The 21,824-nt window shown below is 33.5% G+C and overlaps 2 protein-coding genes across 2 annotated transcripts; one reads left to right on the forward strand and one right to left on the reverse strand.

Moving 5' to 3' along the window:
• Positions 1 to 1,845: 1,845 nt before the first annotated feature.
• On the reverse strand, positions 1,846 to 9,267 carry LD (Homeodomain-like superfamily protein). The gene is given in 15 exon segments (XM_079012430.1): positions 1,846 to 2,607; positions 2,943 to 3,496; positions 5,800 to 5,817; positions 5,820 to 5,850; positions 5,852 to 6,273; positions 6,404 to 6,480; positions 6,555 to 6,595; positions 6,691 to 6,742; positions 6,828 to 6,957; positions 7,054 to 7,147; positions 7,219 to 7,312; positions 7,393 to 7,736; positions 7,825 to 7,955; positions 8,184 to 8,211; positions 8,885 to 9,267. Coding segments are annotated over 15 exon segments (2,868 nt in total). The 5' UTR covers positions 9,065 to 9,267; the 3' UTR covers positions 1,846 to 1,935.
• Positions 9,268 to 15,329: 6,062 nt separating this feature from the next.
• LOC145070484 (cullin-1-like) lies at positions 15,330 to 21,249 on the forward strand. Its single transcript, XM_079017427.1, has 19 exons — positions 15,330 to 15,486; positions 16,456 to 16,639; positions 16,774 to 16,873; positions 17,210 to 17,395; positions 17,477 to 17,524; positions 17,601 to 17,804; positions 18,278 to 18,355; positions 18,467 to 18,556; positions 18,638 to 18,718; positions 18,816 to 18,875; positions 19,093 to 19,122; positions 19,202 to 19,288; positions 19,363 to 19,512; positions 19,592 to 19,647; positions 19,729 to 20,011; positions 20,110 to 20,253; positions 20,336 to 20,554; positions 20,640 to 20,807; positions 20,904 to 21,249. The coding sequence occupies exons 2-19, from the start codon at positions 16,500 to 16,502 to the stop codon at positions 21,003 to 21,005; spliced, it is 2,226 nt and encodes a 741-aa protein (XP_078873553.1). The 5' UTR covers positions 15,330 to 15,486; positions 16,456 to 16,499; the 3' UTR covers positions 21,006 to 21,249.
• Positions 21,250 to 21,824: the final 575 nt, after the last annotated feature.

Here is a 21,824-nt window from a genome sequence, read left to right on the forward strand (position 1 = left end):
TATATTTTTTGCCTAGATTTTAAATTTGATCTGAATTTAATATTTTGTTAAAGAAAATTTGTCCAAAATTTAGTTTACAAAAATAAATAAATCTACTTTTTTGTTGATCGTGGAAACTTGAATTTGATGCAATCTGAGAAAAAAAACGTTATACGATTAATCATTGTTTTATTATTTCCTTTGATTTTGTATCATATTTATTATTTTATTAAATCCAAGTGTCGTACAATTATCCAGAAAAATTTGTTTGTTAATGTATGAAGCAATGTAAAATTCAAAAAATATTATTATGATTTTTTTTAAAAAAAAGTTAAGAAAAAAACTTATAAATCTATATAAAAAAAGTATTAAAAAACTTGTTGCAAAATAAACACGTAGAAAACTAAATTTTGTAAGAATCCTTAACGAAATTTTGATTTATGACAAAATTTGCAATAAAAATTGAAATCTAAGCCAAAATGTAAAATTTAGAAGTGGGGTGAGCTATTGTACGTGGGATAGCAAATATCAATATAAAAAATAAATAAATTTGTTATCCTTTTAAAATATAAAATTGGTTACTTGATATTTTTAAGAAATTCTAAAAAATAATGACAACTTTAAAAGAAAGTAGTTTTTATATGTTTTCATAGCTTACATACATGAAAATGAATAATTATAAAAATAGATAACAAATTAAAATTATAAAAAAAAAAAAAAGGTTTTATAAAGGAAATTTTTTAATAAGAATATACGTAAAAACAAATATGTAAAATTAATAATTTTGTAAAAATGAATTTGTAAAAACATATTTGTAAAAGAAGTTTTTTCAAAACAAACCTAGTTTTAAAAACATATAAAAATAAAGTTAGAATTTTTTCTTATAAAAAACATACCAAAAATGAAATATCTAAAAGTTGGATGGGCTATCATAGGTCCGAATTCTAAAAGACTTTCTATTCGAATATATTAGGTTTGGTATATTTTTTTGGTTTTGCTTAATTTTTTTTTTTTTTAGGTTAGAAGGTTCAAGACTCATCCTAAATAATAATGACAACTTTAAAAGAAAGTTGTTTTTATATGTTTTCATAACTTACATACATGAAAATGAATACTTATAAAAATAGATAACAAATTAAAATTAAAAAAAAAAGTTTTATAAAGGAAAATTTTTAATAAGAATATACGTAAAAACAAATATGTAAAATTAATAATTTTGTAAAAATGAATTTGTAAAAACATATTTGTAAAAGAAGTTTTTTCAAAACAAGCCTAGTTTTAAAAACATATAAAAATAAATAAAGTTAGAATTTTTTTCTTATAAAAAACATGCCAAAAATGAAATATCTAAAAGTTGGATGGGCTATCATAGGTCCGAATTCTAAAAGACTTCGAATATATTAGGTTTGCTACATTTTTTTTTTTAGGTTGAAGGTTCAAGACTCATCCTAGATAATAAAAGACTTTCTATCTAAAAGTATTAGGTTTTGCTACATTTATTTTTAGGTTGAAGGTTTAAGACCCATCCTGGACATAATAAAATTATATCGTAGTTTAAGTTTAGATTAGATTTTAAAAGAACATTATTTTTTCTATATAATCAGAAAAGGTCTTTATATCCGATTGAGGTGTTTGGTTTTTATATTATTCAAAATATTGTTTTGTTGTGAAAACTGTAAATCCCTGGTAGCTGGTTATAGCAATTGTTTTAAAAACAAAATAAAATAAAGATTAAACCAAAAGTATTAATTTTGGTTTTGTTTTGAAGGTTTAGTGGTAATTTATCCAAAACACTCTCGAGTCTAACTTGTATTTCATGTGTTTTGGGCGTGACGTGATAGAATTAAGAAAAAAGAAGCTACAAGATTTTAGTTGTCAATTTTGTTTGTTTGTTTTCTTTTCTTTTTAGAATCAAAACTGAAAACGTCCATCAACCCAACAATAATCGGAGATGATCTATCTCCTCCTATCCCGCCACCTTGAAGCTTCATTCCGGCCACCACCACCACCACGACGGTCTCTAAACCTAAAATGGTCATTTTGCATTCTCAACATATTATTATTGTAATTATAACCATAGCTCCTCCGGCTATGATCCTCCCTCTCCTTCTCATCATATTCACGAGACCTAACCGGACTATCCTCGGGGCTCCATGAATCAAACCCACGAGGATGATATCCTCCACTGTTGCTGTTGCTGTTTCTCCCCCACGAAGGACCCGGACCCACCTCTCTTGTACCATATGCATTGTAGTTTGTACTACTATGTGGACTCTCCTGGCCCGCCCATGCATGCGACCCACCCACAGCGGGTAAAAGGTAAGCATTAGAAGACGTGTTCACTCCTTGACCATGAACATGAACATGAATGTTTCTCTGGTGAGAAGAAGTTGGCTGTTGGGTCAAATTACTTGTTGCCGGAATGTTTCTCTGGTCAGGGACCACATCGGTGAATCTTTGATGATGCGTAATTGGAGCATTTGCATTTAATTGTTGGTGAGTCAGCAAACTGGTTTCTTGAAAATGGACACCTGGAATGGGGTAAGCGTCACCATTAACCGTCACACTTTGTCGGGAACTAAACTGATTTTTACCACTTTCCGCCCCCGCCCGCCATCCAGTTCCACTCTGATAAACCAAAACAAAACCAACCAATCAGCAAACCATAAACTTATTATATTTTTGTTTTAATCAAATCCCGATGATTTATTACTATCTAGTATTTACTATTTACGCATCGATTTTCTTTGTCACCAAATCAAGTATTGTGCAATTAATTTCAACCCATTATTTTTTAAACAAATTCACCGGAATTATTATTAAGCATTCTTTCTCGATTGTAAGGTAAAAAAAAGAGAGAGAGGGAGAGAGGAAGGAGAAAATGGGTCGATAATTATATAAACCATTATGGATTTGTACAAAACATGATGATGTTTTTTATTATATAATTGACATTGACGCACCGTTACAGGGTTGGTTGATGGAGTTGGAGATGGTAGAGATACTTCAACCACCCTCTTCTCCTCTGTTTTGGTTTTGTGTGGTTCAACTAATAAGCCGCTAACAAGGTTATCAATGGAGCCACCAGAAGCCGCATTGGCCTTCATTGCATCAAGAAGCTTCACCATTTGTGCATTGCTCAAGCTCCCACCTTGACCAGCCGTCAATGCAAACACAATCTGTGGGTTCTTAAGCAACACTGCCAACAGTTCGAGATCCGGACCGATGCTGCTCAGCTTGTTATTTTCAGATACTGTAACTTCTGTTTGTGTGGATTCCTGGGTTACCATATTCATATTCTCATCGTCTTCATCCGGAAGCTGTTCAATTGGGATTTCGGGTGTTAGGGAATCATCGTAGTCCATTTCTCGGTCCCATGGTTCTTTGGGATTTGCTGGGATTTCAAGATTTGTGTCGTAAAAAACTTCTTTTTCACGTTTGATTCGTTTGTTTTGGACCTCAACTTCTTTGCTGTTCTCTCCATAACACACACTCCACTCCTTATTCATCTTCATTTCTGCATACGTACACAATAAATAGTGAGCAACTTTCCCAAAACTCTTCCTAGGTTTCAAGACTTGATGAATGAAAAATATTATATTGTCTGCTCTTTCTTTTTTAATTTGTGTGTTTTATCCATTTTAATTTTTTCCATAGATAATAAAAAAAAAAAGGACAAACGAACTCACAAACATTATTTTTTGAGTCTTTTCTTTTCTTGAATCGTATAAAACCAATGGATTGTTTCTACATGAAAATGAAAGCATACACAAGACAGCTCAAACATTTTTAGGCCAACTAACAGTGATTAACAGGCAGCTCAGTTGAAGAATGAAAGAAATAACAAATTCATGAATACTATCAAACTCGAGACAGACCACTTGTCCATCCCAACAGCCTGTTTACTAGGGCAGTCAGTTATGCATGGATATGGATTACACCAGAAGTTGACACCGACAAATATGCCCCTGGCATGATTGGAACAACTGTACCACTTACATGCCAACTAAATGTAATTCTAAACTTGAGAGGTCCATGTTGCAATTTGCAAGTAAAAATGGAATGATCTTAGGATTCTAAACTCCAGGTGACGCCTGCTTTCTTTCCTAGGTCTTTTTCTTGCAAATTGAAAGCACTTTTGAAATAATTATACAACTAACGTTTTTGACAAATTCACTCAAGATGGGTTTGCCATTATTTTCCTCACTCGTTTTATGGGCATTGCACACACACACACACGTGAATTTCACATCCTGCTCATTGTCTGAGATTAAATTCTTTAAGTATTAAATATACTGTTCCTTAGTGAGAACTGTGAATATAATGTTGTCTAATTATACTAGCTGAGATCAATTGAGAATCTTAATAGGGTATTTTGATCAAAAACCAACTAACAAAACCATACCGTATATTCAACAGCCAATAGAGTAACATCAGAAAACACCACCCCATCCCACATAAGAACCTCGTACATACTTGGACAACAAATATTTGTTATGTACATCTTGATTATTACAAATCGCATGTCTTATCAATTGGTTGTTTGTACAAATCTTGTACTGTGATGGCATTTCTAATATTATGCTTTTTCTGTTAAAATAATAAATAAATAAAAAGAGCAAAAACGGCATATGAATTACCAGCGACACAAGTAAAAACACCCTACCCTGATTGTTTGAATACACTCAACAGCATATGAATGATAACTAAACGACTAGCACTGGACATTTTTTGATCATACTAAACCTGGATATACCCTCATTTTTTAAAGTTTCATAGGGCATAAAATGAAAATCCTGTGGCAGTTTCATGGAATTATAAAGTGCTAGTCTCTTTTGTACCCTCCATGGAACAGGAAGATGGAGATACCAGTTCGTTAACTTCGGTTATAGGTTATATGCTACAGTAACAGAAACACGCTTGCAACTACTTTATTCAAGAATAATTAGTTTAAAATTTATTCATTTTTGCTAAGAAACAATTTGGCTTTAGTTTGGTGGTGCTTTTTATCTCCAACGGGTTACAGTCACATGGACAAAGTTTGAAAACATTGCAAAAAGTCAAACAGGTTTAATTTGTCAAAATTACCCAAACAATATCCAACTCCTGCAATCTCTTAAAACTAATTCATTAATTTACAAAAAAAAAAATCCATTGTTTTATTATTTTTTTATTGGTATGGTCTTTCTTTTTCTGTCCCGTAATGATTCGCTTGATCAGGCTTTCAGTCCCTGGGTTAGTTAGACCATTTTGCCCCCAACCCAATTGCTGCACAACCCGCTTTCAACTCCTTCCACCTTGGGCCTCAACCTCAACTGTTCTTCCCCTTGTCACTAAACTACTAATCTTACTTATATTAATTAGGTAGTATTGTAAAGAACTGAACTATCCTTGCTAGTTTGGATTTGGATTAATGGTTTAGTTTTAAATTTTGTGGGTCTTGGTCAAATTTGAAGGTAAAATGGTCATATTTATGGATTTCACAAAGCGCAAGGATTAAAGCATGACCATCTTTATAGATTTAGAGGGACAGAAAAAAAAAAAAAAAAAAAAAAAAAAAAAAAAAAAAAGCAAAAAAAAGCATTCAATGAAACTATTGTACCATATCCATAATAAAACGATAACCAGAAAATGACTTTTGTAATTTAGGCTTGCTTTATTCATTATAATTAGTCCATTTTTTGGGTTCTATTTTAAAGTGTCTTTCGACCATGAACAAAAAGAAGCACAACGAATTTGCGATTGAACCTGCACACAGCCAGCTCCCAAAAAACATATATATAAAAAAAAAAAATACAAATCTGAAAGTGGATTTTATACCTGGTGGATTCACCCATGATATGGGTAATCTCTTACACTTCTTCCACACAGGTTCCTCCACCTCCTGCACTTCATTCTTTACTAGCTCCTTCTTTTCCTCATCAACTTTAGGCTGAACCTGAACATGAGGGGTCTTAGGCTTAGGTGCTAAAGGAGTCACCATGCTAGAAGAGGAAGTAGCATGTTCCTCAACTTTAGGATGCACATGAGCTTTAGATGATGACGATGATGATGATGAGGTGGCAGACATCAACACCCGAGGAACTTCAGTTCTCACGTGAGGGTGAGAGCCCACGTAACTTTCCCCATACTTACTACGCATGAACTGAGCCCGCATTTTGGCTTTCTGTATATCATCAGCCGAAAGTGGACGTCCCTGAGCTGTAGGAAACAACCTTGTAACCTGTGGGCCCCGCCCACCTGCTCTTTGGCCGGGCTGCTCCACCAGCTGTACTTTCCTGCGTTCTCTGCCATCTAAAACATTGTTAAGGCAATAACTTAGTTACACACATAAAGTTAAATTAGTTAGTTAAATAGTTAAATTGGTAATTTTTTGCTAATTTTGTTGGTCTCCATGGAAAAATGCATATAACCACAAGGATACGAGATGAAGATACGCCTTTAAGAAGCTTCATATTTGAGTCATCAGATGGTGATGAGAGCAATTTGATCGACTGGGACCTGTATGACATGGGATAATCAAGATTTATAGTTGAAAAGCCCTCAAGTCTGAATCCATACAAAATGCTTCATACCTTGAGTTTTCAGAGTTCTCTAGCAATGAATATATCGCTGCCTATTTAAGAAAATATGTTTTAAGAGGTTAACAACTGTACAATGTAACTAAGCTTTTTTTTAGCAAGAATAAACAGCTTCGAGACTTGAACTCACAGGGTTCTCAATTCTTGAGTGGAAAGATTCATTTTCCATGATTTCACCAATGCTATACAAGATCATAAAACAACAATGAATATAAAACCCATAGAAAATAATTAGGCACCTAAAAAAACACATAGAGAGACGCTTGCCTTTGCTTCAGCAATATCTCATTTTGTGCATCAACTGCGGAAATGTTGGCATTGGGCTTTCTCATGGCTTGGCTTCTTGCAAACATTTTGCTCCATCTAGACAACAGACTTTTTGCCCTGTTTGAGACATCTGGTCTTCAAATCAGATAATGAGATTCAAATAACAAAAGAGCAAACAAACAATGTCTCACTTTGTTGACAAACACAATAATTATAGAAAACACACCTGATACCCGGTAAAACCGAAGTTTATTGACACTTTGCAATATGGCTGACATGTGTGCTGGGAGAGCTTTATGTAATGGCAAATGACAAAGAACCTAAACATGGCTCCATCAGTAGATTGAAATAAATGTTACATTGTAAACAAGATCTTGGACAATATATGTACCCTAAGAATGACATGAAGAACACTGGTTTGTTCTTCGATTGCAGCTTGACTCAGCCACGAAGCTAGAATCATCACACCTCCATTTGTTAGAAACCTGTAATTTCATGAAAGAATGATTAGACCATGAAGTTTGTACTGAATAGATAATAAAGAGAATGATAAATATAAGAATACCAAAAGAGCACTGAAGGACTTTGTATCTGCAAGATCCATTCCATCAATTTGACTTGTCCAGAAAAGGTTTCTTCTTTCCGCATCAGGCTAAAAATATTGGCTATAAAATACTTATCCGAGTCATCTGTATCAGGCAACACTTCATCTTGGGTGGAACATGAAGGTGCTTCAACACTGGATGGGCCCACAGAGTTCAATGGAACAGGGTGATTAAGTGTGTCCACATTAGAGCTCGATGGTCCATCTTGATCTTGCACACATTCAGAAGACTGGGTTGCCTTCTCTCTTGATAAGCGGATAAATCTCCGAACTCTTGAGCGTTGACTAGTAAAGAAGTCCCTCACCTTAGAATTATCAATAAGTAGAATTAATTATTATGGGTTTGGATGATACAAACTACTTTAAATGGGAACTTATAAACTAAACAGAAACCTGTGTTGCTGTTAAACCAAAAAGAGCACTAATTGCTCGGATTTCCTTCTTGCTGATTTCATCTTTGACAGAAAAAATCGATTGCATGTATTTTATTGCTTTTGGGTTCAGTAGATCCCTGGGTCTTTTCCCTGAAAATACAACAAAAAGAAAGGCACACTAAATGTCATTGCACACTCCTGCAGACCTCTTACTACTAGTAGTATGCTATAAGCCTATACATCAACCTTTTATAATAGTTAATAACTTTTAAACATTACAGAAAGACCAGGTAGGTTTAAGTTTTAGAAGACAACAATTTACAAAAAAAAAAATGTTGGATCACAATCAATAGCATCTAGGAAGGTTGTGCAGCTTACCAATTTTAATAGAAAGAGCACCAGCTGCCTGCAATTATAACGCAAGACACATGATCAGTACACATACAATATATACTGTCAAAAGATAACTCAGTGCTTGGGATATGTATACAACAAAAGTAAATATAAGTTTACAACTGGTTGCTAGTATTTCTTTGCTAACTAAAAGATTGCATTGCAGTTGCAAACTGTATAGAAATCTATAGTGCAGACTCTGCCCTTATGAACATAACAGATCTACTTGAAAGTAAAAGTCCATTGCACAGCACTCCTCCGTGTATAATCAAGAGGCTAACCATGCAAGAAAACAAATACATCTATTTGGTGAATTTGGTTCACCTGCAACCTTGTTCTCAAATTGAACTAAGTGTCACACATTACCACCGCCCTGTCCACTGTGCTACAGAAACATCATCTCAAGTTCATTCCTAAATTCAATCACCGGTTTTCTCTCCTCTTTAAAGTCTAACACTAACAGTACTCATCAGTCGACGTCTGAAAATATAAATAAGCAACTCCGAAAATAGAAATACTTATAATTCATATCTTGATAAAGTATTCATCTAACAAGTGACGACTAATTTAGTGCTTTTGACCCATGTGTGATGTATGTACAGATGCAACCCCTAATTAAAACAAATTGCAGCCCTATCAGATAAAGTATTGTTAAAAGATGAACAAAAATTCGAGTTCCCACGCACCATTTCTTGAGAGAGAGGGTTGACGCCAGTAAGTTTGCATTGTCTTGAAACGATGTTTTGCAGCTCACAGATCTGTTTGCTCAATAGTTCTTTCTGCGATTCCAACAGCCCCTCATACGACGTTGTCGTGTTCGATGGTACTACCAGAGCGAGCTGATGATTCGCGTTCGATATCGCCATCTCTTATTAATTCACCGAGCTAGATCAACATGATTACGAGAATAATTTGGATTATGGTGCAAGATTGATGTTGATCATGAGACGTATCGTGGATTTTAGTTTGTTAGGGTTAGGGTTTGGAAGAGAACGGTTTGTTTTGGGAACGTGCATACTTCGCGATAGAGAGACGAGGGGCCGGATACGGAAAGTGTGGGTATACCCAGTTACCCACCATCCGGGGGTCAGTACAATGGAATGCCATCAACATAAAAAATAATAAAATAAAATAAAATAAAAATCAATTATAAATCAATTACCAATATAGGTTACAAAAAATTTGCAAATAATATAAGGCATTCTGAGCACGAAGTCTCTTTTGTCCGTCTAGCAGTCTAGCACCCACCACAAGGTGAAAGGATAATGACTTAGGAGGATAATTAGATCATCCAGTATACTCTCCACGACAACGGTTGTGGAGAGCTTCCAAGTCAGCCACCTTAGGGCACCATGAACCACCGGTATACTCACCACTATCGGAAAGAAGAGAGAGAAGAGAAAGACGGAAGAGAGAGAAGAGGAAACTTGAATCGTCGGCTATCATTACTGTTAAATCAACACATGTTTGGGTTAATGATATGACGCTTCCTATGGGTAGTATGTCTACTAGGTGGAACCGTTTTGACCCTATTAAAATTAACATTTTTATGGTGTGTGCTTTTGGATCGCATTCTGGTAAGAGTTAAACCGGTGGAAATGGGGGTGGTGATAAATTTCTTATTGTGTCATGTGTGTCATAAATTCTCAAGAAAGTGTGAAGTATTTGTTGCTGTAGTTTTCGGTTGTTGATTAGGTTTGGAGTCGGGTTGGGTATTGGCTTCATTTGGACCTTCCTGTGTTTTCATCTATCCGTGATGTGGTTACAAAATCCAATCCGACCTTAATTTATACTTCTCTTTAGCTCCTTGCTAGAGGTTTTGTTTTTCTAGAGGGTAGATGGATGATGTGGTTACAAAATCCAATCCAAACATTTCTACTTTTTAATCTTTTTAATTTCAACAACTCTATATGAAATACACATATAAAAATAAATACTAAAAATCTTAAAAATATATATTCAAAATAATAAATACTAAAAATCTTAGGAGGGTAATAACCTTCTATTATTGTGATCTAACGGTCCTTGTTTGGTTCATGGGTTTTCGTGAAACTATAGGTTCTCAAATGATCCTTCATCTCTCTCTCTCTCTCTCTCTCTCTCTCATATATATATATATATATATATATATATATATATATATATATATATATTCAGGTTCATTTGAGACCATTCTAATTTTGTAAGACCGTGAGACAAAATCTAAAAATAATTTTAAAATGCAAAATAAATGGAAAAATCCAAAAATTCTTTTTTTAAATATTATTTTCGGAACTTGAATTAACTAAAAAAAATAAAAAAATTCCGTTTTTTTTTAAAATACGTGAAATATTCTAATAGAATATTACACTGACATATTCTAAAAAATAATTTTAAAATGCAGAATAAATGGAAAAATCTAAAAATTCTTTTTTTAAATATTATTTTCGGAACTTTAATTAACTAAAAAAAATAAAAAAAATAAAAAAAAATAAAAATAAATTCCATTTTTTTTTGTTGAAAAATACGTGAAATATTCTAATAGAATATTACACTGACATATTCTAAAAAATAATTTTAAAATGCAGAATAAATGGAAAAATCTAAAAATTCTTTTTTTAAATATTATTTTCGGAACTTGAATTAACTAAAAAAATAAAAGAATAAAATAAAAATAAATTCCATTTTTTTTGAAAAATAAGTGAAATATTCTAATAGAATATTACACTGTACATATTCTAAAAAATAATTTTAAAATGCAAAATAAATGAAAAAATCTAAAAATTCTTTTTTTAAGTATTATTTTCGGAACTTGAATCAACTAAAAAAATTTAAAAAAAATAAAAAATTAAAAAAATACGTCTCACGGTCTCACAAAATATAGGTGGTCTCAAATAAACCTAACCCTATATATATATATATATATATATATATATATATATATATATATATATATATATATATATATATATATAGGTTATTTGCTATTTTATAAAAAAGTAAAATATATTATTTTATTTAATAGTATTTATAAAATCTATTGTTTTTTTTTAACGTGATTCACTTTAATTAAAATAACATATACTAGGATGTTAATATTAGTATGGACAGTTGTTAATATTAGTATGGACAGTTAAGACAAATCATTTGAAAAAAAAATTGTTTCATGTTTGATTTATATAAATAAATCTTAATGTTTTGATGACATGTCATTTTAAAATGATATAACATTACATGTAAAATTTAAATATTTTATCAGTTTGTTGGTATTTTTATTTTATTTATAAATTAAAAATATACTATATAGTATTGATCTGTTATCTTATATATTATTTTAACTGATTCGTATGGAAATCATAGTGATTTTTGATTTAGTATTTTATTTTATTATTATTATTTTTTGATTTAGTATTAATATGGGGTTTTTAAAATTGGAAGTTGTATAGAATTTCAACTTTATTTAAAATATTTTAAGTGTTTTTTTTAATTGTAATATTTATTTGGAACATTATAAAGGTTTTGTAAGTTTATTGAGTTTTAGTTTGATTCTTATTCCTATCAAGACTTCTCTGTTATATTTGTATGTGATATTCTTGTCCATTTAATGGGATATGAATTTTTTTATAATAAATTTATTTGGTGAGATATATTTATGATATGTGTCTTAGAGTTATTTGAAACTAGTGTGTGTACCCATGGTGAACCACAGGTCACATTATTTGTAGTTCTTTTGCCGCTTTTTTCAATATAGTAAATGCACTTAATTATATTTGTTGCGTATTCTACACTTAAGAAGGTAGTAAAGGGCATGCTTTAAATGGTATTAAATATACGATAACTGCTTCCACCAACCAGAATGGTTGTATAAGTAGTGTATCTGACACGTTTGTAGGGAGAAGTCATGATCTCCCTTTAACAAAACTTGAAAAAAGACATATCATAGGGAGTAACTAAAAACACTGAAGATGGAGCACACGACAGGTGACAATGTGCCTCAACTATCATGCGGAGGAGTTTTTAATGAGAAAGTCATCTCTATGTGAAAATTCTAAGTCGCATGATTCATGACGGTTGAGAAGGTAAGTGCCTGTGTTTGAAAAGAATGATATCTCTTTGCTTATCCTCCTTCCAATTGTTTAGTAGCAAATATTTTTTATCATATGACATTTGAGTTTCATATAAATTTTAGTTATAGTTTCAACTTAATGCATAAAATCAAAAGATAAATAGATAATAAGTGGATTCAAAATTAGAAGCGGACTTTTCGTGGTTGGGTTTTTTCGTTTCCCCCTTTACATTTGGATATTTTGCCCTTCTCTTTATACCAATTTTGCTTTCTTTTTAAGCAAGAAGTTGGGCACTTCATGTAAATGTTTATTGGTTGATGGCAATGAGGATCAAATAACTGTATTTAAATAGTTTTAGATGCTCCTTAAACACAATAATTCAAATGCACTTGATAGTAATTGCATTTTCTCTTATATTAGCGACAAAGTGTGATTTGTTTTTTGCTTTGTGGTTATGTTTGGAAGTGATGAAAGACTTTTAAAAGCATCAATCTAGAAAATAGCTACAAAAATTAAGAAACTTTCTTAACCAAAGAAAACCATTGGCATACAAGAAGTAACAAAACGACCAGACGAACCGATGTCAAATGCAATTGCTAGATATTGCATGTTCTCTCATATTTTTATATTGAAGTGACAATGTAATGTGTTTTTTGCTTTCGAGTTAACCTGTGAAAGTGGCAAAAGACTATTAAGAGCATCCATCTTGAAAATAGTAGCAAAAAAAAAAAAAAAACTTTAACCAAAGGAAATCATAAGCATACCCGAAATTACATAACCACCGGGTCAATTGATGTGCAATTTCACATCCCTTTTATCGTCTTATGCGTCAACATATACCAATTTTGCAAAACACAAATCCAGTGAATTGGACTTTTCAGGATACCGAAAACTTGGAGTCATTACTCCAAATGAAACACAAATTGTCAATCTTTAAACTAATTTACGATAATAGTCCATGTTGTTTATGATTCTTACCATGTTTTGTTTAAAACTGGAACCACTTGCAATTCGACTCCCAAATTAAAGGATTTATATTCAATTTGATTCTTACAACCTTGAAATAAGGACCTAAAATCTATGAAACCTCTAAAATTAGAACCAAAATTAGGAAGCACAAGTGATATAAATCAATATATTAAGAATCAATGCTGAAAAAGGCTTCATTTTAAAGTAAAGTAAAAATCAAAAAACATGGGGAAAGCAAAAAATTAAGTAACAATATTTTTCTGATTATCTAACCCCCAAATAGATAATGAAAATTGAAGAAAGAAACTTATCTCAAACTGCAAAAGTAATGGTTTTTCTACAATTTTACATGATTATTTTACAGCTTCAAATCAACCAATCAATCATTTTCTACAATTTTGTGATTCGGAATAGACATTATACTTTAAAAAAGCTAACTTTTAATAAAATGATTCAAGAGATTGTATGCAATTATAGTTTAACAAACTAAAAAGAATGGTATTGTACTTTAAAAAAATGTCTGGTACCAAGTTAAGTCCTTAATAGCATTATACTTTATAAAACTTAAAGAATGGAGTTATACCTATAATTATCGAGTAAAGTAGTAAAGATCATCACGAAAATAATAAAAATGATAATAATAATAATTCTATTAAGTCAATTCAGGATTTCTTATGTTTCCATTTATAAAGTAAGTTCTTGTTGTCTTTCTGAATCGCTAACTTAATGGTCTTTTCCTCTGTAGCATCTAATCACTTGGATATGCATTTCTTTGGATTGACCGGTGAGGTGTTTCATAGAGAAGATGGTTTGAATGAAATTGTCTGGGTTTTTCACAATTTTTTCAGTTATCAATACCCATATTTCAAATAGACATTTTATCGAACAGAAGGCGTGCGTCCTCACTTTCTTCAAAAATTTGTAATAATTGTCTTTCCAATTCAAGCCATAAGAAAAGGAGAAACCATAAAAGAAATACTTTATTAAGTGAGGACTTCCATTAACGAATATCGAACATCAAATCCAGTAATATTTATAACCCATAAAAGATCATATTTTTTTCAACTTAGAGCAAAGACAGTTAAAATTAACATACAAAATTTATTGTAAATATGAATTCAAAAAGGAGAATTCAAAAAGCATAGAGACACGCCGATTTTTTGCGGACTAGGAGCATGATTGAAAAAGTATTTTAGAAATCACTAAAATTAACATTTGAAGAACTTTTGTCAATATTTTTGCACAAATTCAGAAAGATTCATGATCTTATTATACAAATTGCTTACCTTGTGCGTTTTTTGCCGACTGGGAGCATGATTGAAGAAGTATTTCTGAAAATCACAAATATTTACATTTGAAGAAACTGTTGTCGATATTTTTGCACAAATTCAGAAAGATATGTGAACTTATTTCACAAATTGCTTCTTGTGTGCATATGATAGAGAGAAAGAGATTGCAACTGATATACCTTATATGAATCGGAAGAGTTGGAGTCAAGAGAAGGGTTTTTCACAAAAACAAAACACTATGGCCAAAAATCCATGAAAATCGCACCACAATCACACATATTGTCGGTTCTGTAATGAGGGGAGAAAAGAGTGGAACAGAAGATGGAGATGGCGGTGGAGACGGTGGTGGACCAAAGGATGTTCGGACGTTGTAATGTAGTGGTGGCGGAAGAAATGCGCCTGGAATGTGTCGACGGATTCTCTGAGTTGTCGGCACTCTTGTGGAATCAAGACGTTGTAAGGGTTGCAGGAACGACACGTATGTAGGGAAAACAGGACCAAATCTTTAATACCAACAAAATAGTGTGGTTGAAATCTAAATTGCATAAAAAACACTGTTCGTAAACGCGATGCCTTTTAATATATAAGTATAATTATAAATCAAAATTTAAATAAGATTCAAACAAATCTCGAATATACATGGAAAAAAATCAGCCAAACAAATAATTGAGATAAATGCTAACCTAAAATCTCGATGTTGGATAATTGAACTTTTAAACTTCTTTCCGTATGTGACGCTCTAATACCGCTTATTAGGAAATTAAAAAAAAAAAAAAAAAAATCCCACCGTCAGGCGGCTAAATATCTAGAGTTATATAATGACAATTTTGTACCAGAAAAATTAAACAACAAAGCAGGGTGGACTCCGCCTACGAAATTGATTCCTCTTTGCTTCTCTATCGACGAATCGACGAAAACCTTTTTACGATGCACTAAGATTTTTGATCTCAGATTTTTTCCCTCCGTCGTATCGTAAAATCTCAGGTACTTATCGAGATCATTACTCTGTAAACTTACTTCATGATTCCGAGCAATCATTATGCATCGTCGTAATTCGATTTCACAGTCCTCATCGGAAACGCGTTTGTATTTCGTTGTTGGAGATTTTGTTTTATTCGCTCTGATTTCTGGGGGTTGATTGCTCTACTTGTCTGTCATAGATGTATATTATTGCAGAAAAAATATGTGCCGTAGTAAACTAGGGTTTGACTTGAATAATTGCTTGTGGGCTTGGGGTTTGGGTTTTATATCTGTGCAGATATTAAGGATGTTGAGGATGCTATATGAATGGTGGGGGCACACACCTACATAGCTTCTGATATATTTGTTCATAAACCTTTCAAAGACCATCAACACCGTTTCCTCTCTGTTATTTTGTTTGTTGTTTCATCGCCAAACAACAGTATATGTGAGGTAGTGCCCTAGCAGTGTCTCACTATAACTGTTTGTATTTTTTCTTTTTACAATGTTTTAGGCAAAAAAAGCCGTATATGAAACTATATTTTGTTTCAGCAGTTTCTTGAATCATTCACCCAAGTGTATCTGTGTATAAACTTGGGGTTTATTCATTCTAATATGGTATACAAGCTTCCATTTAGTAGAACTGTCTGATCTTAAACCCGCTTTTCAGCTCATTATCTGTTTGAACCATATCTTCTTGTTGATGTGCTTCTCAATCAATTTATTCCATCAGTTAAGGTGGCAAATACATTGCTGTGCACTTTAGAAAGAGAAACCAACCCTCACTAAGGAAAAAACATCTAGGAAGGTTAGTAATTAGGCTGTCCTCGCATTGCAAAGGAATCTGTAAACCCAGAAAGGTTGGCATAGATGGATAGTCTTTTCCATTTGTGTTATAACTGCCACTATTGAAGTTTCATGTGATCTTCTTCTGATACACTGATACACATATAGTCTATTATGACCCTGTGTTATTACTTTCTGGTGGAACAGGTGTCCTCTTTCAGCTGCTACTTTGCTGAAGGACTGGTGTGATTATGACGATGTCCCAGATGAAGACCATCGAGTTGGAGGAAGGATGGAGTTTCATGCAGACTGGCATACAGAAGCTGAAGAAAATTTTGGAAGGGCTTCCAGAACCACAATTTAGCTCAGAAGAATACATGATGCTCTACACGTATTCTTATCTCCAAATTTATCTTTTTTTTTTCCACCTCTGTAAAAGTCTCATCCCCTGGGATGGATTTACAACATTATGCTAGTAATTTTTCTAATATTTTGACTTAATCTATTTTTGTCACTCTTGTATAGCACCATCTATAACATGTGTACTCAAAAGCCTCCTCATGACTATTCCCAGCAGCTGTATGATAAATATAAGGAAGCATTTGAAGATTATATTGGCTCTACGGTAACCCCCTTCTCTTTTTGTTTTGCTTTCAACACAAATTGCTATTGGTATGTAACATAGCATGTGGTTTTGAATTAATCAATTAAAGAAATAAAACATTAGTAGACATCATGCACACATATAGCAGCTGACAGATAATGGAAAGTCACATGCAATGTCTTCCTTAAGATTGATTTCTCTATGCTATTCTAGATCACACACAGCACATTTTCTTATTACTGAAAACAAGCGTGTGTTTGTGAAATTCAGTAACAATATTTCAATATACGTAAGACGCATGGCATGCATACCTTTGCTATTGATTCTTACAGCTGCATTTGGCATCTTTTTTTTAAGGTATTGACATCATTAAGAGAGAAACACGATGAGTTCATGTTGCGGGAGCTTGTAAAGCGATGGGCAAACCATAAAGTAATGGTTAGGTGGCTTTCACGTTTTTTCCACTATCTTGATCGTTATTTCATTGCTCGAAGGTCCCTACCTGCACTCAATGAAGTTGGTCTGACTTGTTTTCGTGAATCGGTTAGTATTCCTTTCAACAGATAGTTAATAACAGGTTTTGGTTTCTTAATTGCTAACTAATGATATTTTTTTGGAGTACAGGTTTATGAAGAGGCTAAGGGTAAAGCTAAAGATGCTGTTATTGCACTTGTAAGTTGTTTTATCTGCTCATGCACCAATTTCTGTTGGTGATGTAGAGTTGAAGTTAACATTGCTTGTGATCCAGATTGATCAAGAACGTGAAGGAGAGCAGATTGATAGAGCATTATTGAAAAATGTCCTTGGTATATATGTTGAGATCGGAATGGGACAGATGGATTTCTATGAAAAAGACTTTGAAACTTACATGCTTGTTGATTCTGCTGGTTATTATTCCCGCAAAGCATCAAACTGGATTGTGGAAGATTCATGTCCTGATTACATGTTGAAGGTACATTCCATTATTGCCACTCCTCTTGGTTATAATTACTTTTGTTGGTGTAGGGGATGTTCCTTTTTTTTTTTTTTTCATTAAGAACTGTATTGGTAAAGTGGTTGAATTGGTAATGATGTTTGTTTGGATAAAGTGTTGTGTACATAAGGTCTGTTACTAAGTTACCATTTTACCCTTACATTCCAAAAAACAAATTTCTCAAATCATTTTTTACAATATTAATCAATTTTGGAGTGAGTGGAGCTGTGAGGAAAAAGAAGAAAGGCAAATAGGTAAGGGGTTAGGATCTATCTATTATCTAAATACATTAAACCAAGTCTTATGGCTTGCTTAACTCATTAAGCCATTCTGTCCAGATCAAGTCCCTGACCCATTAAGCTCATTTAGTTAAAAAGAAACAGCCCCATGGTGTTACAGTATTCTCTGTGTTTATTTATATTTGTTTGATTGAATTCTTGTATGGAACACAGGCCGAGGATTGTTTAAGAAGAGAAAAAGAAAGAGTAGCTCACTATCTGCATTCAAGCAGTGAATCAAAGCTCTTAGAGGTTGGGTTTTCCGAGATGATTATGTGGAGTTAGTTAGTTTATGGCATTTCATTGTTCTAAACTTCTAATTTAATGACTTAATATTTATGTATACTCTTTTTACCCTTACAGAGAGTGCAAAATGAATTGTTGGTGGTATATAGCAGTCAATTGCTTGAAAAAGAGCATTCCGGATGTCGTACCTTGCTTCGAGATGATAAGGTATTTAAGGGTTTTCACATTTAAGGAGCATCTGCATCATGATCCTTATCTAAATAAATTATCATGTTCATTGACAAACAGGTGGATGATCTGTCGAGGATGTATAGGCTCTTCTCTAAAATTCCCAAAGGATTAGATCCTGTTGCTAATATGTTCAAGCAGGTAGGTATTATTTTCCTCATACGAGATTGTCTAGATTTCAGCTTTTGATGCAGTGCTGATGATTTGATTTGATTTGATTATTGTTTGGGGGTGATAGCATGTTACTGCTGAAGGAATGACTCTAGTCCAACAAGCTGAAGAGGCTGCAAGTAACAAGGTAAGATTCAACCCAACTTTTAATCTTTTTCTTATTAAGACATTGTACTTTGAAAAATCTACCCCCAATTATGCTATTTAATCTTCTAGATTTTTCAAAGTACAATGCTGTAATGGAAAGAATTGAAAGTAGAATGCTTATAATAAACAGATAAATGAAATATGTTGCTGATTTACATGTTTGCTTTACTAAATGCTTGCAAATGTTTTTTACACAGGCGGAGAATGTTGGTGGTCCACAAGAGCAGGTAATTGAGTGAAAAAAATATGCAGAGGTCGTTGATTATCCACAAAAAGAAATATGGTATAACATTGTCGATTTTTCAGGTGTTTGTCAGGAAAATAATTGAGTTGCATGACAAGTTCATGGCATATGTTACAGATTGCTTCATGAATCATACACTATTTCACAAGGTCAGTATCATCTTGTCTATTTCAGTATTAATTGATTTAGGAAAAAATTTACCCTGTTTTTGGTTTTTGTTTAGGCCCTAAAAGAGGCATTTGAAGTTTTCTGTAATAAAATTGTGGCTGGTTGCTCGAGTGCGGAGCTTCTGGCTTCATACTGTGACAATATCCTGAAAAAGGGGGGTAGTGAGAAGTTGAGTGATGAAGCAATTGAAGAAACCTTGGATAAGGTATAGCCTTAACTGCTTTGCTTTTATTTGACATTGTTTGTGGCATGAGATTGTGATGACATGGACTTTGATTTTACAGGTGGTTAAGCTCCTTGCTTACATCAGCGATAAAGATCTTTTCGCTGAGTTTTATAGGTAGGTTATACTGCATATATATAGTAAGATTAAGATTTGTTTGTGGTTGCTTAGGAAAAAAATTATATATATTTTTTGCAGAAAGAAACTATCTCGGCGTTTGCTTTTTGATAAGAGTGCGAATGATGATCACGAAAGGTTGATACTGTCAAAGCTAAAACAACAATGTGGTGGACAGTTTACATCAAAGATGGAGGGCATGGTGACGGATTTGGCATTGGCAAAGGAGAATCACAGTCAGTTTAACGACTACCTTTCCGGTAATGCTTTTGCCAATCCCGGAATTGATTTGACAGTCACTGTTTTGACTACGGGTTTCTGGCCAAGCTACAAGTCCTCTGATCTTAGCCTGCCTGCAGAAATGGTAAAAAAATAAAAATTAATCAAACATGGGTTTCATCAACATGTTATACATATCTGATCTGATATGTTTTTTGTTTTGGGTTTGGGTTTGGGTTTCAGGTGAAATGTGTTGAAGTGTTTAAGGAGTTCTATCAGACAAAAACCAAACACAGAAAGCTGACCTGGATTTACTCTCTGGGGACATGCAATGTGAATGGTAAATTTGATCAGAAAACCATAGAGCTGATTTTGGGAACATACCAGGTAACAGTTTAGTGGAGGTTGTTTTGTAATTTTTTGTTGCGTGTGTTTGTGGTTGATATTCTGTTTGTTTGTTTGTTTCCAGGCAGCAGCGTTACTGCTGTTCAATGCTTCAGATAGACTAAGTTACTCGGATATCAAGACACAGCTAAATCTTGCTGATGAAGATGTGGTGAGATTACTCCAATCGCTATCATGTGCCAAGTACAAGATTCTCATCAAGGAGCCAGCCTCGAGAACCGTTTCTGAAACCGATTCCTTCCACTTCAACTCAAAGTTCACTGATAGGATGAGGAGGATCAGGGTGCGAATAGTTTCATCTCATTGCATTTCATTTATATGTATATAATATAATTTGTTCTTGTTAATGACTGATGTGTGTGAATCAGATTCCTTTGCCACCTGTGGATGAGAGGAAGAAAGTTGTGGAGGATGTTGATAAGGACAGGCGATATGCAATAGATGCTTCGATTGTTCGCATCATGAAGTCGCGCAAAGTTCTTGGTCATCAACAGCTGGTGATGGAGTGTGTAGAGCAGCTAGGCCGCATGTTCAAGGTTTGGTCTATTCCATTTCCATAGTAATTAATAAGCAAAACATTTCTGGAGATAGCAATAAGCAATAAGCTATGATTTGATTGTATTTGTGCACAGCCTGATTTCAAGGCAATAAAGAAGAGGATTGAAGATTTGATCACACGGGAGTACTTGGAGAGAGACAAGGAGAACCCTAATCTGTTCAAGTATTTGGCCTGATCCAGTCCATGGAATAGCTAGTCAATCACAATCACGTTTTGTTATCTCTGTGCTTACTATTACTACTTGTCTTGGCTTTTACTACCCGGTGAGCATGAGCATTGAATGGGTGGGGTCTGTGGATATATTTTCTTCTTTGACAATCACTTCACTTCATGTGCAGTTGACAATGACATATTGAAAATCTCTTATCTCAAATCTCAAATCTTTTAGGGACGAAGTAAATTTGATATTTTGATCGAAATGCTGAGCAAATCTTTTTAGGCCATATTTGTTGACTGATTTTTTCCACCTGAATTACCCAAGTCACAGTTGTGATAGTTTGGGCTTTCTTCCAAAACTGGTCTCCATTTCCAGCTCACTGTCTTGTCTTGAATTGGCAATGGCAGTTGTGGATCTGAAATTCACTGCTTACATGTCGTGATCGTTTTGGAAGATATGTAATGTCTTGGTCACCTTTACAAATTAAAGCATGTGTACAAAATCGGTTGTCATGGGCCTATTAATTAAAAAGACTTTGTTTGCAGAAGTAAGTGATGGATATTTGATAAATAGATGTTTATCTTGATATAAGAAATCATAACTGGTATGACCGATCAGATCAGGCATTTTTATTAAGTTGTCTTTTCAAGCAAGAGAGTAAAGTAGTCCAATCTCGATGAGCCCTACAAGGAGGGCCGCTTGTTAGATAGCGAACTGCTACCCTAAAGGTAGGTAGCCACTCTTGAGTTGCTTTCTAACAGTAAGTTGCATCTTACCTTTTCCCTCCTCTCCCACTCCGAAGTATTAACTGTAAAGCCTGATCTCTTCCTCATAAAC

This window comes from Lactuca serriola, chromosome 8, assembly GCF_051521515.1.
Source record: "Lactuca serriola cultivar US96UC23 chromosome 8, Lser_US96UC23_V15, whole genome shotgun sequence".
In the NCBI taxonomy this organism is placed as follows: domain Eukaryota; kingdom Viridiplantae; phylum Streptophyta; class Magnoliopsida; order Asterales; family Asteraceae; genus Lactuca; species Lactuca serriola.